This window comes from Lycorma delicatula, chromosome 4 (genome assembly GCF_047948215.1).
Source record: "Lycorma delicatula isolate Av1 chromosome 4, ASM4794821v1, whole genome shotgun sequence".
In the NCBI taxonomy this organism is placed as follows: Eukaryota; Metazoa; Arthropoda; class Insecta; order Hemiptera; family Fulgoridae; genus Lycorma; species Lycorma delicatula.
Genome location: NC_134458.1, coordinates 190017087 through 190031664, shown reverse-complemented (window position 1 = coordinate 190031664; position 14578 = coordinate 190017087). Strand labels below are relative to the sequence as shown.

General features: G+C 29.3%; 1 protein-coding gene across 3 annotated transcripts in view; it reads right to left on the bottom strand.

The window, feature by feature from the left end:
* Positions 1–14578, bottom strand: part of LOC142324157 (uncharacterized) — a 70708-nt gene that overhangs the window by 37930 nt on the left and 18200 nt on the right. For 2 of the 3 annotated variants that reach the window (XM_075364870.1, XM_075364869.1), the window contains exon 4: positions 2091–2228. In XM_075364870.1, the coding sequence (XP_075220985.1) occupies positions 2091–2228 (138 nt within the window). Of the gene's footprint in view, positions 1–857; positions 1132–2090; positions 2229–14578 lie in introns of those variants that run through there. The other variant, XM_075364871.1, reaches the window with a different exon arrangement.

Here is a 14578-nt window from a genome sequence, read left to right as displayed (position 1 = left end):
GTAACATTCAACTCAGAAATAGGATATGCCACGTTTAAAAACAATTGCAGTTGCTGTTTTTAAGAGAACTGCAATTATTATTTTTAACAGATGGTAAGTTTTAAGCTAGAAACGTTTTGATTCTCAATGTGGGTGGTGGGTGAAAAAGTTTAACAATCAATTGTTTAAAAGAATATTACATAAAAAAAAAAAACAAAAAACATGGTGAATATTTGGACTGTACAACTATGCTGGCCAGGAGTTTGACTGTGTGGTTTGTCAAGCTCTTCATCATTTGGCCATTAACATTTTACTTTACTTTATAATCTTCAATCTCAAACATAAACAATAAAACAATAAATCTCAAACATTTTTAAGTGATCATAAAAACACAAGTATAAAACATAATTATGTATAAAATATAATTCTCAAGACTTATCTCTTCTAATAGAAGAGATACAATAATATGAATAATATCTGTATGACTAATAATTAAAATATAATAAAGCAGATCTTTAAATAATTACAGTTACGGCATTCGTGATTTGTACATTTTGACAATCTTAAAATCTTACACAGTATACAGAAAGTAAGGCAAATCAGTAAGAATTTCAAATTAAAGTTTTATAAATTCTTAAATTAACAGTTTCACTCCAGTAGCAGTTATTTTAAATAAATAATATTTAGTTTATATTAATTTTAACAATAGTTTCATAAAATAAATCAACAGCACTTATGTATTGAATAACGCTAATGTACTGTCTTTTTCTAATTAGTCTTTGGAATGTAACGTATTACTTCAGAGGATTATATGTATGAACGTAAATGAAATTTAGTCATGTACAATCTCAGGTCAACCATTCCTAAGATATCTGGTTATATTTGAAACTCAACCGCAAAAGGAAAACAGTTATTAATGATCTAGTATTCAAATCTGTTTAAAAGAAAGTTCTAAGGTTCAAATTCTAGTAAAGGCAGTACAGATATGTACTTTTATACAGATTTGAATTTTACTAGATTAAGGATATTGGTATTGGGTTACAATTAACTGCCTATCTCAGGAATGGTCGACCTGAGACTGTACAAGACTAAACTCCATTTATATTCATATATATCATCATCTGAAGAAATATCTTGCAGCGATTCCAGAACCTAATCAGAAAAAGAGAGAATGGTAACGTACTAATTAATTTTTCAAAGTAATGCTTCTAAATAATTAAATTTTTTATAATGATTTAATAAATGTAATCTGATATTTTCATTGGCTTTTAATTATTGCTACTTAAAAATTATACCAAGAACATTCTAGTATCGAGTTAAATTTTAAAAGTGTTTATTTGGTTATTTGAAATACCAAATGAAGTTTTTCATTTGCCCAAGTAATTTCCTTTTCAGATAATGTGTATCTATGTCCAGAAACAGTTTACGGATTAACTTCTGTTAGTATTTCCTGTCGAGGTAATATTAGAATATCACTGTGTGCTGGAAAAACATAAAAAGGAGATGGACCTTGAAAGTGAGGAAAACTTACTTCCGCTTCTTCTGTTGATTCTTTTCTAGATAATACACAAACTAACCACAAAGCACCATTATAATGCACAAGACAAAACCTTTTATATCATAAATTTGAGGAAAACCAACTTCTCTTTCGTGCAAAACTTTAAGTTGTTCATATTCTTCATTTCTGGAAATAATTTTTGTTTTAAAATATCCTTTCCTGACTGGTAAAAAAGCACGCAACTTCTGAGTACCTTAGATTGCCATTGTTTTGCTAAATACTTTTCATTTGAAACAAATATAAAATTCATATTTTTAATATTTGACCAAGCCTAATAATAAAGCTGAGTGACTGTTGTTACTTGATCTTGCTATGGGCGTTGTAAACTTGCTTTTGATGTTAATCTTTTCTTTTAAGACTATCACCAAAACCAACAAATGCACTTTTTAATGTGATGTGGCAAACGAATGCCATTCTGCCCCTGGACCAAAGTCATCCTCATCATACATTAAATTCACAAAATTTTTACGATTTTTATATTGAGCTGCTGAGCCATCTGAGAAGTTTATTCACAATATTATACTATTCTTTTAAAAACTGAATTAGTTTTTACCTTTTTTAAGGTGACACTTTCATTTTCAACTTTAAAATTTTCTAATTTAACCAAGTTGGTCTCTTCAATTGCTAAAGGATCTTTTTCAATATCACCATTAATAACATCTAGCGGTTCCTCTTTCAGTTGTACTAAATCCTGTAATACAAAACAAAATATGAATGCTACAAATTAAATATGTTTATGATTATTTGTATAATTTATAAAATAAAAATAAATTGCAACTCTAATTGACTTACAACACACATTAACAGATCAGCGACTGTTATATTATTATTATTATTATTAGACGACTTTAATGTGCAAGGTTTTACATGAGAAAATCACAAAAACCTTTCTTTTGTTAAATATTAACATCCAAATTTAAATGTTAAAAATGCTAAAGACAGCAACAAAATTCTAGCAAGTACTTTGAAAAACTATTAAACTACGAGGAACCTAAGGTAAGATTTCAATTCCAAAATTCAGCAATATGAACTGACAAATCAAAAACACATAAGGAAATAAAAATAGACAAACTCATCAAGAAAATAAACAAGGTAACAGGTGATGGCTTGATTGCAGCAGAATTACAAAAGAATCATGCAAACAGCAAAGAAAAAACTTAAGAAAGAGATATGGAAAACTCAAAAAAATTCCATTAATACATCCACTACACAAATATGAAAATGATACAGAAGTAAATAACTACAAAAGGATTAACCTCTTACCTATGACATACAAAATCCTTTCAAAAGGACTTCAAATTAGAATCTAATTAATCGCAGACTATGGCTAAAAACATTTACCAAAAAGACAGAATTCATAATCATCCAAGATTCCCTAAAGTTGCAAAATAAGCTCCAATGGTCTGTGAAAACAAAAAATATTATTTTAATTAAAATGATTTTTTTAAAATTTAAATCCATCTTGTAAACTACCCCCATTCCATTAAAAATGTAGAATTCTTAATTTTTTGATAGTATTAATTCTTTAGTATTTTTTTGAAAAAAAAAAAAAAAAGCTAAATTTTTCACCCCCTTTCTAGAAAATTACAACTTTGTTTATTTAGAATAATGGCTGTATTATTGTACTTTTTAAACCACTTTTAAAGTTTCTTTTTTATACTTATCACCATTCAGAGAGGGACAATTTTATTAAAAATTAATTTTACCTGAAACCTTTCCCTTGAGTATGGGAGCCCCCAAAATGAAAAAAAAAATTTTTCATTTATCAAGAAACAAAAAAATAGTCCACCGTAAAACTTTCATTAATTCCTCACAAATATAGAAATAATCACACTTTTTCAATTTTCTTATTACCTATTTATTATATAATTATAAATAAATATTTTTATGTAAAGATGTGAAAAAAAATGAATTCACAATTTCGGTTATTGTTTTTCAATAAAAAGTAATTATTTATCATTCATCAAATCATTTATCAAAAAGATGCAAACTGAGCTTAAAATGATTGAATTGAAAAATGGATTACATAACTTGACCGACTAGGAAAGTTATGGAATTCACTGCTGGCTTTTTTAAACTGTTATAAATGCGTTAATTTCATTTAGGTGCGTTTCATAATTTTATACAGAGTAAGTCAAGAGAAATACTCCTACCATTCGTGCCATTTATTGATTATTTGCATAACTTAATTTTTTAAATACCACACAGCTGTCCTCCACCATGTTTTAGTCTGTCCCACAGATTTTGCATTGCTGCTTTCATCCTTTTTTCTGAGATCGCTCCTATTTCTTCTTGTATGGAGATATTGAGTTCATTAATTCTATTAGATCTGCTAATGAAACACTTTAGACTTCAGGTATCCCAGAGAAAATAGTCGCATACTGATGGCAGGCCTTTAGAACATGTTGGCCATACATCTCCTCTTCTGGAAATCACATGACCTGAAATATCTCACAAATCATCATCGTGGATGCTCTGGCAATACGATCAATTGCTTCACACTGCATTCATGTCGATCATACAACAAGGCAGTTCAAGAGCAAGAAGATCTTGCAACATCACTAGATATCCGTTAGAATAGACTATCACCACTTGTAGTTCCTCTTTACAGAAATAATGCTCTATGATTCCAAAAGCTTGCCAGAGATCACCAGATGGTTACACATGGGCTGTTCAGAGGATGTATACGAAACTGTTAAGATTTTTATCAGACCGATAATGAAAATTTTGTTTGTTCACTCTGCCCGATAAATGAAAATGCACTTCATCACCCATCAGCAGGGCCATTTCACTGGTAAGCAAGTTTATAAATTTTGCACAATATGTCACCCAATTTTCTCATTTTTATCATACTCTATTAGATTTTGCACCATTATCATTTTATAAGGATAGAATTTCAAATCCTAGTGTAAAACAGTTTTATCAATGCTGTAGGATAAACGAAGGGCTACAGCATGCTTTCTGATTAGAAACATATTTGTTTATGAGTATGTATATATTCACAAACAACATACTAGCTTACAAAATAATACACAAACATCAATATGCTGACACAATCTTACTGTATGAAGTGAATGCAAAACATTAATAAAAATATAGCCAAAATATCCTGATAAAAAAACTCTTCGGTAACAAAAAATACAACATAAAATAAATAAAAATAAAAACAAACATAAACATTAAAAAATCACATTAACAAAGACTACAAGGAAATAGTTCATAAGTTTAAAAAAATTGGAATACAATATGGTTTTCAGAAGAAAAAGACAAATACAAACACCAATCACAGCATCCCTGCTATACATATATATATATATATATATATATATATATATATTGAAAGTTCTGAAATGGTCAAATAGGACACAGTTTCAAACTAGGATACAATGAACAGTTAAAAGCCATCTATAGTAAACCCAGTCACTGTACTCAAACTACCTCAAACTCAACAATATTAATAAGAGCAGTAAGCTCTTATTAATGTGTATATAGCTATATTACACATACATAAAGATGAACAATATCTTAAATACATTGACACTGAATCACAAGGATCTCTATGGTAGCTATACTAGCCTCTGTACTAGATCATACAGATCCATATGATGGGCTAATATCAAACAGCGAGTTGGTGTTCTTTTTAAAACTTTAGGTTCTTAATAAGGCTGTATAGTGCATTGTACAATGATTTAGTTTGTACTTTCTGCACTTAGTTTTTTCTACAATTTTTTTTTATTTTTTAAAGATTTCACATCATTTATGAGAAACTTAAATAAGGTTTTTTCTCCATATTTCATTTATTCTAGATATTTTAACATCGCATTAAAACAAAGTCATTTATTTTTCTATTTTCTGCACTGGTTTCTTATGAAATGTTGACATTTTTTTTAAAGTACATTTATTTATTAAATTTAATTTCCCTATTTCTCCCTCTTACACTTTCGCTGCCATCAGATCCTTTTATTATATTTACTTTTGCAATTACTTCTGGATTGTACATTCAATATAATATACTTTAAAATCATCATTGTAATTAACAATCTTTTGCAAAAATCTTCTACAGATTTATTTAACTACATTGATAATAATTCCATTTTTTCAATATAAATTCTTTATATAATTTTGTTTTTGATTCAGTTTCTATCTTATTGTCAAGTCTCCCCATTTTTTACGAACAGAAAAAAACAAAATTCCATAAGAAAAATATTTTCCAACAAACATAATGTAAATGTTACTAGATGTTAACGATTACTTGAACAAATGGTGGAAAAAAACACATTTCTTAAACATAAATGAAGGTATTTGAATATCATCAATGGCCACACAGATGAGGCAAGATCCAGACTTACAGAAAGGACAAACTACACAGGTTGTTATGAGAAAATGATCACACATTATTACATTTTTAATGAGTTCTGACCATTAAGAAATATAAAGATGTTTTGTATTAGACCCTCGTTAATGAGATCCTTGAAAAAATTATTCAGGTTAATGAGTTAAATAAATGGGAAAACCATTGCACCAAATATTTTAACACGCTTTAACATAATAAAATATTCCATAACAAAAAACAATGTTGTATTAAATAAATAGAAAATTTGAATCTAGCATACTTTCAAATTACAACTTAAAAATGTCTGTCTAATTAAAAACATCTACCCATAATACATAATAAATGCCAAGAGAAAGAACAGCAACACCAGTCACTGAAGATGGTTGCAAGAATAATTGAAAGCATTAAGTTTTACAAACTAAGTAATTATTAAATTTGGAGTGGTTTATCATTTAACAGTTGATAATTAACATAAATGTGTATACAAATCATATTCATCATGAGACTGATTGCAAAGTAAACAAATATAGATAATAATGCCAAAATATGATTTTCTAAACAAATAATACTACTTCTGAGTTAAGCAGTCCGGTGAATAGCGTACATTCATTTTACAAAAAAAAGGAGTAATTAATTAGTTTCTTTATTATCTATCCCAGTTTTTCTTTTAAGTGAGACATATATAAACGACCTGATGTAAAAGATGCACCATTAGCAATAGTTTGTACTCTGAGAGTACAATATTCACTGTAGTAAGTTCCTTAATGAACAGAATGAAAGTGTCATTTGTATGGCTTAATACTGCCTGCATTTTAGTAGACCTGGCATGCCTTTAAGCAATCACACATTTGGTTCAGAAAAATCATTGGGAAACAACTACCCTCCTCACTTTCCCAAGTTATACCTGAATATGGCAACATGAATTTAAAGAAAAAATTAAAATTCAAGTCAAGTCACCTACAACCATTATGGATATATCACTTAACATAACAGACATACAAATAACTTACATGATAAATCCCCTGCAACAATGTAATATATCCAACAATATCAATGTGATATCCAACAGATCACACATAACATATAATGTAAGTAGCACAATTCACCTGGCAACAAGTCTCAAAACTCTTTGCTGCAATACGATGTAATTGAATCTAAAGTAACAAAAAATTAGTAGTTTTTAATCATCACTTACTTTTCCCCACAGAAACCATAAATCTTGGTAATTAGAATGTAAGTTCACTACGTTATTTTTATCTGTAATATGTTGTTTTATGTTAATTCTACAATCCCTGGAACCCAGAATTTTGTCATAATTCTTGAACATTGTAAAAATGTAGATTATCCAGTTTGGTTGAGATGACTGATATCTATATAGGCTGAAGGTATGATCAGGACAAAATGGCCTGATTCCTATCATTGTTAAGTTTGTAGATCAGATTAAAAAGAAGAAATCTTTCATAGATGCAACAAGATAAACTTCTCACCATTTGGCTTTAGAAACCCATACTCCAGTGTGCACAAACAACTATTTGAGCAGTGAGAAGGTTGCAAGGAGTTTAAGATAAAAAATTAATACAAATATTAACGGATATAGAGAAGTAAGGTTTTAATGAGAAACAGAACACAAAGGTGTCCAAAAATAACAATGTCATTAAATAACTTTGAACTATTACAAACTTTTAAAATGCTTTGTGCTTTACTTAAATAAAATTTATTAATTAATATAGTCATTACATTTTTATTTTTATTTTAATGTTTTTCATTAAAAAAAAAGTTACAAATGTACATACATATTAATATAGAACAAAGCCTTATTAAGGAATCAAAATCAATAAAACTTAAGGAAAATTCCAAATTCAATTTGTTTGATTCAAAAAATCTAAGAAAAACGTTTGATTTTTCATTTTTTATTCTAACAAAAGATCATCAAAAAATTGTTTTATTGGAAATATGAATATTTGAATGAAGCTCACCATCCAGATAAAAAATTATATTCATTAAGTACAGAAACTGAATATAACAGTTTTATGAGGAGAACCTTAGTTTAGATCGAAGAAAATTTAAATCTTCTGAGTTAGGTAATAAGATTAAAAAACTGCAGTTTATTTTTCATATTTTTTCTGACTCAACCGCTTTACAGATTGAATCGATTGTCAAAATAATTCTTGTTTTTTAATTGTAATCATTATTACTCAGCCTTAAAAAAAATTTATCTTATCCGGTGACAGGAATATAAATTTACCAAATAACAATAATAAAATAAATAAGTATAAAATCCTACAGAATAGTCAGGGATAAAAATCACAAGTTAATATTACTTTGAGGCCAACATAAGTTTAAGATCATTTGCAGACTATTTGTTTAAAAGAGATAAGATAACCTTGTTTTAAATTACAACCAGAGCATTTAGACCATACGATAGTTCTAAACAGTAAACAGAAAAATAAGTTACAATGTAAAGATAGATTTTAGTTGTTTTAATGATTTAATTAACGAAAAAGATTCTAGTTCTATAAATAAATAAAGGCCTATATCCATAAAAAAAATAACATTAATGATGTTTTCATTATCAATAAACTGAATAAAGGAATTGAATATGCCAAAAATACTGCTAAGACTATTAAATTTCTGTAAAGCTAAGCCTTGGTCAGTTAAAAACATAACCCTACTTCTTTTTTTAACTAAGAAAGTGAATTAAATTAAAAGATAAATTATCCAGATGTCAATGTTTAAATAAGTATTACAAAAGATAAAACAAACTTAATACTTAAAATTTTTAGAACAGATTAAACAATAAACTGCGTATACAGAAAATATAAAATCAAAATGCTAAAGAATAAGGGTATGACAGATGAGCAGAGATAGTTATGAATCACCTAGTGAATTTTTTATTAGAGTTGGCAATAAAATAGATATAGACTGAATGCAATATTGACATTGCTAATTAAGCGACAGAAATAATCCTTTATAGATAATTAGATAAAACAATAAACTGTGAGCACACAAGTAGGCGCAATATAAAAAGTATTATTTTTCCTTAAAAGATCATAGAGTTGGTTGTTGATGTGGGGAAAGCAATATAGCTTTGGTAAATATCTTTTATTTAAATAGCGATTTATCAATTTTAATACTATTCAATAAAACAACAACTCACTTTAAAATGTAATTAGCGCTTATCGTACCAGGATAATGTGTTCTTAGCCAAATATTATAAAATGTATAGTTAAGAATAAAACATTAGTAACTTGTTATAACATCAGTACTATTTAATGAAGATGATTTGAGAACTGAAATACTTCCTGTGTTGTAGAGGGCATTATTTGCTTTCTCATGGCTCCAATTTAACAGTCTTGTGTTAATTACCATCTGGTGGTTCATAAGGTTGTGGTTGTCACTACTATTGTAAATATATTTCTCTGACTGAACGTGTTTCTATGTCATATTTTAATATTAATAAACTATTTTGTTATAAATTAACATATTTACGTTAAATTATAATTTTTTTTAGGCTAATCTTCATTTTCGCTCAATGAATTATGTAACAGTTGATTTATCATACAACAATATTTCAGTGATTGATCTTCAGCCGATGGAATTACTGGCACTTGCACAATATGAATCGAATTCATCAACTTCACACCATTACAAAACATTAGAAAATCATAGTGCTAGAATTAATCTGATTGGAAATCCATTATTATGTGACAGTAGAAATTATCACCTTAAAAAGTTTTTTGAGGGAACTCTAACACCAGAAGCTTATTATTTGATTGATATCATTTCAAATAATCAAATAACATGTTCTGGGCCAAAGCAATTAGAAAGTTTGTACTGGAATATGGTGCCATCAAAACTTCTAACATGTAAATTAAGTCAAAATAATAAACGAATCTAGTACTAAATGTCCAAAAGAATGGAAATGTTTCTACCGCCCGCAAGAGGAAGGATTGATTATCGATTGCACTGAACTAAGGATAAAAATTTTCCCCTCGAAACTTTCTTCTTGGAATATTACAATTCTACACTAAATCATATAAAAATGTTAATCATACTGAGCTATATTCAGCAAAAAATTATTTATCATCACTGCCACTAGAATTAGATGAAGGTTTCAAGTATATCACGACTTTACCACTTCCCTCAAATAACATTTCACAAATAACTTTGACCGGCTTATCGCCTAATATAACAGTAAGTATCAGAATAAATTATTTTAAGTATAGCCATAATGATTGGACATTTAATAATAAATATTTTATTTAATGATTTTCACACTTGTAGACTATAAAATACAGTAATTAGACAAATTGTACTAAAATTGGTGTTATAAAGGAAGAAGAGGAAGTTGAGGAGGATGAAATGGGAGAAACAATACTGAGATCTGAATTTAAGAGAGCATTAAAAGATTTAAATGGCAGAAAGGCTCCTGGAATAGACGGAATACCTGTAGAATTACTGCGCAGTGCAGGTGAGGAAGCGATTGATAGATTATACAAGCTGGTGTGTAATATTTATGAAAAAGTTCCGTCAGACCTCATAAAAAGCGTTATAGTCATGATACCAAAGAAAGCAGGGGCAGATAAATGTGAAGAATACAGAATACAGTTTAACTAATTAGTTTAACTAGTCATGCATCAAAAATCTTAACTAGAATTCTATACAGAGGAATTGAGAGGAGAGTGGAAGAAGGGTTAGGAGAAGACCAATTTGGTTTAAGGAAAAGTATAGGGACAAGGGAAGCAATTTTAGGCCTCAGATTAATAGTAGAAGAAAGATTAAAGAAAAACAAACCAACATACTTTGCGTTTATAGACCTAGAAAAAGCATGCGATAACGTAGACTGGAATAAAATGTTCAGCATTTTAAAAAAATTATGGTTCAAATACAGGGATAGAAGAACAATTGCTAGCATGTACAGGAACCAAACAGCAACAGTAACAATTGAAGAACATAAGAAGGAAGCCGTAATAAGAAAGGGAGTCCGACAAGGATGTTCCCTGTCCCCGTTACTTTTTAATCTTTACATGGAACTAGCAGTTCATGATGTTAAAGAACAATTTAGATTCAGAGTAACAGTACAAGGTGAAAAGATAAAGATGCTGCGATTTGCTGATGATATAGTAATTCTAGCCGAGAGTAAAAAGGATCTAGAAGAAACAATGTACGGCATAGATGAAGTCCTACGCAACAACTATTGCGTGAAAATAAACAAATACAAAACAAACGTAATGAAATGTATTAGAAATAACAAAGATGTACCAATGAATGTGAAAATAGGAGGAGAAAAGATTATGGAGGTAGAAGAATTTTGTTATTTGGGAAGGAGAATTACTAAAGATGGACGAAGCAGGAGCGATATAAAAGGCGAAATAGCACAAGCGAAACGAGCCTTCAGTCAGAAATATAATTTGTTAACATCAAAAATTAATTTAAATGTCAGGAAAAAATTTTTGAAAGTGTATGTTTGGAGTGTCGCTTTATATGGAAGTGAAGCTTGGACAATCGGAATATCTGAGAAGAAAAGATTAGAAGCTTTTGAAATGCGGTGCTATAGGAGAATGTTAAAAATCAGATGGGTGGATAAAGTGACAAATGAAGAGGTATTGCGGCAAATAGATGAAGAAAGAAGCATTTGGAAAAATATAGTTAAAAGAAGAGACAGACTTATAGGTCACATACTAACGCATCCTGGAATAGTCGCTTTAATATTGGAAGGACAGGTAGAAGGAAAAAATTGTGTAGGCAGGCCACGTTTGGAATATGTAAAACAAATTGTTAGGGATGTAGGATGTAGGGGGTATACTGAAATGAAACGACTAGCACTAGATGGGGAATCTTGGAGAGCCGCATAAAACCAGTCAAATGACTGAAGACAAAAAAAAAATGGTATAAAACTACGTTTCTAAAAAAGTTAAGAAAAAAACTTGTCTAAGAAAAACGAATTACTTGTCTTCACTCCAAATAAAAGGCAATGTGAGAATCATAAAATTAAATTTTGAATAATTAAAAGCAATTAATACAAACGACACGCATAAAGGTAAGCGATTTGACGAGACTTTGAGATGTCTCTTAATCGGCACGACGTTATAAGATTTACAAACAACTTTCTTACTTTTCTGTGTGTCTGATCGGTCGGTGATATTAGAGGAGTTTACTCGCTCAGACTCGAGCGACTCGTTTGAGGGATTTGGTACGAGTTTAAAAGAATTCAAAAAGAACTTAATTACTTTTCGGTGTTTCTGAGTGAGTGTTACAATTGTTTACTCGCACTAACAACCCCCTCGTGACTAAACCCCCTGTTTAAAATATAAATTTGAATTTTAAATATATACTTTAAAATAAAAATTAGAATCTATTTTCAATATGATTTTATTTACTTTTTACCTGCATTAAAATATTATTTAATAAAAACATTCGTTATCAGAATTGCTAATCTAGTTGAAAATTAACAAATGTGTTTTTTGAATAGTAATTTACAGAACTGAACTTTCGTTTTATACACCGATAATTACATTTTCAATTAGGAAAAGTAAGAAAGAAAATTTAATAAAGAGAATATTTTATGTTCTCTAAGACTGAAAACGGTATTATTTGATCAATTAAAATTGGTAAATATAAAATGTATTTGGTTATAAATTATTTTCTAGACATATATCCGTGCGTAAATATTTATTTGATTTACTGATAACCTTTTTTTTATTGTAATGGTACAGTTTTGAATTTATTTAATAATACATGTACTCGTGTACGCTAACTTTTAAAATAATATAAAACGAGATTGATTTATTTCTTCCTTACAAAGCTGAACATTTGCTACTGTAAAACAGTTAAAAAGATAAAACGCGTGTCTGTCTATTGAGTCACGTCTGTCTATCTCCCACTTATTCGTTTCTCATTTTACCCTCTCCACTCTTTCTATATGTTTTTTATTGTAAGCTATAGTGGTATGTATTTTATTTGTAATAGCACGTACTCATTTTTGTCCTTGAACGTTAACTAAACGGCATTTTTTGTTTTAAATATTACCATCAAAACAACACAGATTTTATTCTATACTCTTGACCATAGGGGATAAGACATGTTTTTTCTGTACTTATAAAAGTAAAATTAACAACTATACTGCAGCTGCCTTTCTTTTTTTGTTTTTATCCCTCTCAGATACAAACACATACACACACACAGAGAGAGAGAGAGAGAGCAACAGATCAAAAGACTTTGCTTTGAAGGAAGCACAGCAGCGACTAATGGTTGTAAAAATTGATTTTTATAAAAATGCTACCGTATTTGTATAAAAAAACTGTTCTCCTGGAAACAAATTGTAGCGTGTATACGTATCCTTGAATATATTGTTAATTTAATACGTGCATTAATCTGCACATATCAAAAAAGTAGCTTGGAATTAATTTTTTTTTTTTTTTTAATTACAATTTAATGTTTTCGGTTATGTGTTTTTATACTAATTAGTACATTTATTAATTTTTGCTTTACCACTAACGATTGTATAATAATGGAAAAACGCATCCCGCATCTACTATTACAAACCCTAATATGGAGAACTTGAAAGTAGCGGATTTACCAAGAATTTATAGAAATCGCTTTTGCTACTGGTCAGATTTTCTAAGAGCATGTCGCTGGGAGAAGGAGGGAAACAACCTTTTCTGTACGATTTGGTGTCTCCTGAAAACGATTCTGCAACGTTTATATATATATATACATTTAAAAGATTTTTTCACCCGCTCTACCGGACGCAAATTTTAACCGATTTTGAAGAATCGATGGGGGAGATGTAAACCTGTTGAAAATACATCCCTAATGAATTTCAAATGAATCGGTTATCAGAAACCGGAGTTAGAGGAAACAAAATTGGTTTTTGGATACGTTTTCAAAGATTTTCAAGGTTTTCACGTAGTAATTTGAAAGGTAACTTGTTATATAGAAAGCCAGAATTAGATTTCTGTGAGCAATACGTAGCGCGAAATAATTTTGTACGATTCATATTCAAAATATATATTTGAACCAAAAACTGTTTGTTTAAAGAAAAACAAACCAACATACTTGGCATTTATAGACCTAGAAAAGGCTTTCGATAACGTAGACTGGAATAAAATGTTCATCATTTTAAAAAAAATTAGGGTTCAAATACAGAGATAGAAGAACGATTGCTAACCTTTACAGGAACCAAACAGCAACAGTAATAATTGAAGAACATAAGAAAGAAGCCGTAATAAAAAAGGGAGTCCGACAATCCTTGTCGGACTCCCTTTTTTATTAGGATAGGTAACATCCAGTTACCTATCCTAGTTACTTTTTAATATTTACATGGAACTAGCTGTTAATGAAAGGGCAATTTAGATTTGGAGTAACAGTACAAGGTGAAAAGATAAAGATGATACGATTTGCTGATGATATAGTAATTCTAGCCGAGAGTAAAAAGGATTTAGAAGAAACAATGAACGGCATGGATGAAGTCCTACGCAAGAACTACCGCATGAAAATAAACAAGAACAAAACGAAAGTAACAAAATGTAACGAAGATGAAAAAATAACGAAGAAATACGAAGAAAAAAAAATGTAACGAAGATAGACCACTGTATGTGAAAATAGGAACAGAAAAGATTATGGAGGTAGAAGAATTTTGTTATTTGGGAAGTAGAATTACTAAAAACGGACGAAGAAGGAGTGATATAAAATGCAGTACATCACAG